Consider the following 4,889-nt stretch of genomic DNA (forward strand, 5'->3'; position numbering starts at 1 on the left):
TATATATTAATATATAGTATTTATATGTATTCCCTTTCCTATTTATCTCACTCTCTCACTCTCACTCTCTCCCTCCCCCCATACGTTCAGACATAAGAACGTAAATAGAATAATTCTTATTTCTATAAGATATTATAAATATATTTACAAACGACCACGAATAAATACTTACGGAATATTTTTTTTTTCCCATACCCCTATACAAACATATATATATATATATATATATGTGTATATACATACATAATATATATATATATGTTATTTAGAAATATTACATTTATATATATATATGCATATATATAAATTAAATTAAATCAAAATTAATCTAATCCTATCAATAGTATCCAACTAAATTGGGGGAAAAAAACAAGAAATTTGATTTTTTTCCGTTGTTCAACCACATAAGGAGAGAAAAAAAAGGGAATAAAATAAAATATACATATACATATATATATATAATTACCTAATGGAACTGTAACGTTTTTAAATCTTAACGCCTCATTATATCTTCTATACTAAATCCAAGTTTAGGGGGTGCCGTACTGCTCCTTTGATTGGGTCTAAGGTTTCCTATTCTTTCAGGTAATTGTTTAACTGACGTAGTTGAACTCGTAACCCTTGAACCTCCGAATATGGTACTGTCGATCCTAAGATCCTGAGGTACATCGGTATGAGTTAACAGATGGGTTTTCAAATTACTCTTCTGATTGAAACTTTTACCGCAGACCGGACATTTGTGCGGTGATTCTTCCATGTGTAATATTTTATGAACAGCCAATGTTCTACTCTGGCAAAATCCTTTTCCACATTCCGCACATTTGAATGGTTTATCCTTGCTGTGTATATATCTAAGAACGAATAAATATAACAACAAAAAGAAAAGAATATTTCATCCAGTTTAAATTGATTATACATATATATATTATTATTATTATTATTATTTAATTATCTATTATTGATCGTATGAGATAGGAATATGTATAAACTTAATTTTAAATACATATATATATATATGTGTATCTTTAAAAGAATACAATTAATACAAAAAATGAGACCAAATGTATTCGAAATAGAGATGTTATTTTATTTCAACATATTTTTTTTTTTTTCACGTAGTAATATACTTCAATATTAATTTTAATATCTGTAAATAATACAAAAATGTTGATATGACAAAATGAAACAACGAATAAATGTTATGTATGTTAATGTATAGAAAATATTAAAACCCATAATAAACTCACCGATGATCTCTCAGATGATCTTGCCTACGGAATGCCTTTCCGCAAATGTCGCACGAATATGGTCTCTCGTCTGTATGCGTGCGCTCGTGTATCAATAAATTATAACTTTTGGTAAATTGTCGATTGCAGAATTTACATATGAATTGTTTCTTCGGTCTTTGTCCGGGTAATTTTCTCGTGAGAAATGAAGCTGGGGGTTGAACCGGAAGCGGCGGATGTAGACCCTGATGAGTTTGATGATGATGATGATGATGATGATGATGTTGTTGTTGTTGTTGTTGTTGCTGCTGTTGTTGAGGATGATGATGATGATGGTGATGAGGATGATGATGATGATGATGATGATAATGAGGAGAAGTTTGTGGACAACATCCTCTAACAGCTAACAAAGCTGCACCCCTTAACCAACTATCCAAAAATGTGGTAGCTTGATAACCACCGATATTTGGTTGCTGTTGTTGTTGCTGTTGTTGTTGTTGTTGTTGATGATGAATAAATCTTCCAGAAATTTGTTGAGATCTAATCCAACGAGACGAGGATACGGTAGACGTCATTTGAAGATGTTGCATCGATCTTTCGACCGACGGAGGGGTGTGCGGTGGTGTAAGAGGTTCCATTTTAGTCTCCATTTTGTGTATATATGTATATATACGCGTGCGTTTCTTGATATTCAACAAATAATCCTTTTATTCGTAATTGTTTCACGATTATTTCGAACGATCACACTCTTACACACTCTAACGATAATCCCTTTATTCTTATTTTTTTATTTTAAATCTCGATATCACATTGCTAGGGTCCGTCCCATTTTTTCTTTTCCTTCTTTTTTATATATACGAATTCACCAAAAAATCAAATCTATCCACTTGTTATACATATATATATATATATATACGATAATAATCTATTAAGTAAGTAGATATTATAAATATCTAGGAATAGAACAAATAAAATTCGTATAAAATAATAATAATAATAATAAGAAGAAGATGAATGAAGAGGAAGAAGATCTATCCTCTCTATTACAAGGGTCCAAGCAATACTAAACTTTAGTTGGGGAGCTTGGCGGAAGTTGAACAGCTCGGTCCGTTGACTACCTGTCCTTGGAGGCGACATGATGAGGCCCCTCCTACCGCACCTTCAACTTCTGCAGTCCGGTTGGCGCACGACTTCCACAGGGGCGGAGCTTCTGGCTCTGGGGTCCCCCCGGGGCGTCGCGACGCTTACTCGTCGTTTCGTGCTCCTGCATATATATATATATATATATATATATATATACAGGCACGCGTGCGCGCGCGCGCATTCTCGCAGGTATACGTTGGAAATGAAAATACACATTTACAAGCTCATTTGTCGACTCCTAAAGAGGATAACTCTATCCCCATTCTATTTCATTTTATCATTATTAATTGTCTAGTAAGAGTCAATGTAAATACCGGTATGTCGGTTTTTCTTCTTATTCTTATTCTTCTTTTTATTCTTTTTTTATTTTTTTTTCTTGCAACATAATACGTAAGATGATCTAAACATGAAAATTGTATTTTTTACCGACAGACGCGTGCAGTACAAAACATATGGATGTTTATTTTAATTTTATTTGAATTTTATTATATTTTTGTATACTTATATATTAGATAAATCATAATAATAAGTGACGATTATGAGAAACATTTTTATTTTATGATTTATATTTTACATATGATCATAATTACACCTCGATTCTCTAACGCGCGTGTACCGAGAATATTATTTTTAGGATCTATATGTAAATACAATATATTAACCAATCTTAGAGAGTGCACCTTTAGCGTTTTAAAAAACGATAAGTTATATAGAAATGAAATGGAAACTTCTTGTGTGTATACAGTTGGGATTTCCATCGTGAACAACGCGTTCGTTTATTACGTTTGTTTCTGAAAATACAAAACTTAAGAATATTGTCCAGGAATCGTAATGTGTAAGTGCGTTTATCTGAGAAATCCATGAATAGATAGATAAGTAATAAAACCGAAAAATATAATAATCTTTACTACGAAATAAAGTTATTTCACGCGGTTTTTTTTATTATATATTTTAAATGAATGACGACACATTTCTCTATTATTTATTACCTTTATCAATTATCGTATATGAAAAATTATAATATAAAAGAAATTATTTTCTAATAGAATAAAAACTCGCTTACAATAATAATAACTTTGTTTTAACTTTGAATGACGTACCACCACCACCTCCTCCTCCTCGGGTGGGGACTTTAGTCAGACTTTATCTTCAATTAATTTTCTTGAAGGACCCACTCGATTTATCAGAGTCCATTTCTTTTGATGATTCGCCGACACGACTGCTGTGCATGAACGACAAAGATAAGAAGTCTCTGGTAGCATCTATTTACACCACTCGAATGATTCTATCTCTCTCTCTCTCTCTCTCTCTCTCTCGTTTCGTTATTTTAAATTTCTTCGAAATAAAAAAAGAAGTCTTTTTTTTGTTTGATTGATTAAAATTCATTTTCTCGTGACATCAATGGAGAGGAGCTACCTTTACACGTGACAAATGTCTCGCAAAATTACTTCAAGATTATGTATTGCACACTCATTTATCTTCTCTCTCTCTCTCTCTCTCACACAATATCACGAGTGACTAACAACCCAACACTGTTATTTCTTTATGATCGATTAAATGACACATGCGAACTTGCTAGATGATCATACCCAATTTTAATAATTATTAAGTACGCACATAATTATTCATATAAAAAATATATATCTATATAAGTTGGTAAAATTATATTCTAATTGATAGTTCTAAAAATGTATTATATAATCTAATTATTAATAATAATTATTTTATCAAAATAAATATCACCACATAATACTTTTAACAATCATATAGATAAATAAAATTTCTTTTTATTGGTTATCCATTTATAAATAGAAACGTGAGTGCAAATACTATCTAAAAAAAAAGAAACAATAAAAAAAGAAAAGATACAAGATCAAATATTAACGCATCTATTTCTAAGAATGAACTTATATAGAAAATGATTCTAACGATTCGTTTGATACCGTTCGAAATTTGTATTACTTATAGTTGAAGGTATAAGATAGTAATCGCTTTTTTTACTTGGTATATGAACGGGGGGGGGGGAAGGGGAAAGGGGGAAAGAAAAAAAAAAAAAAAAGAAAAATGTTTAAAAAAAGTAAAAAATAAATAGATGACGAGAAGAAGAGTAAGACGACGACGACGACGGAGGCAATTGGTTTTGTATGCGCCACATTCTATTCGATAACATAAATGCGGTACCTTCGTGTCGTTATCGATAAGAACGTACCACGGTAAAACGAGCTTATCGATTTATGACACTGTGCAGACAGTATGACACCGAGGGAATAAACGTGCCGACGTTCGCACTTCTTCAACGGATCTTTTCATCTTTATCCCATCCCTTTTTTTTTGTTCCCCCTCTCYCCCCCCCCCCCAATGACGTCATCATTATTATTAATATTATTATTCGATTGGATTGAAATCGAAGAAAATGTATAAGAATGAAAATAATATATGTATATGTTTTATATGTTTTAAACAATTGCATATTAAGAAACGTAATCACGATCATTTAACGTAATTTATAAATTTTCTTCT

General features: G+C 31.4%; 1 protein-coding gene across 2 annotated transcripts in view; it reads right to left on the reverse strand.

Moving 5' to 3' along the window:
* Nucleotides 1-493: 493 nt before the first annotated feature.
* The window catches only part of LOC106793302 (protein odd-skipped), a 14,225-nt gene continuing 9,829 nt past the window's right edge, over nt 494-4,889 (reverse strand). The window contains exons 1-2 of one of the 2 annotated variants that reach the window (XM_014760110.1): nt 1,248-1,876; nt 494-851 (exon numbers count right to left, since the gene is read on the reverse strand). In XM_014760110.1, coding sequence (XP_014615596.1) covers nt 494-851; nt 1,248-1,876 — 987 coding nt within the window. Of the gene's footprint in view, nt 852-1,247; nt 1,877-4,889 lie in introns of those variants that run through there. The other variant, XR_001382402.1, reaches the window with a different exon arrangement.

This window comes from Polistes canadensis, unplaced genomic scaffold (genome assembly GCF_001313835.1).
Source record: "Polistes canadensis isolate GaletaPanama2010 unplaced genomic scaffold, ASM131383v1 scaffold_12, whole genome shotgun sequence".
NCBI lineage: Eukaryota > Metazoa > Arthropoda > Insecta > Hymenoptera > Vespidae > Polistes > Polistes canadensis.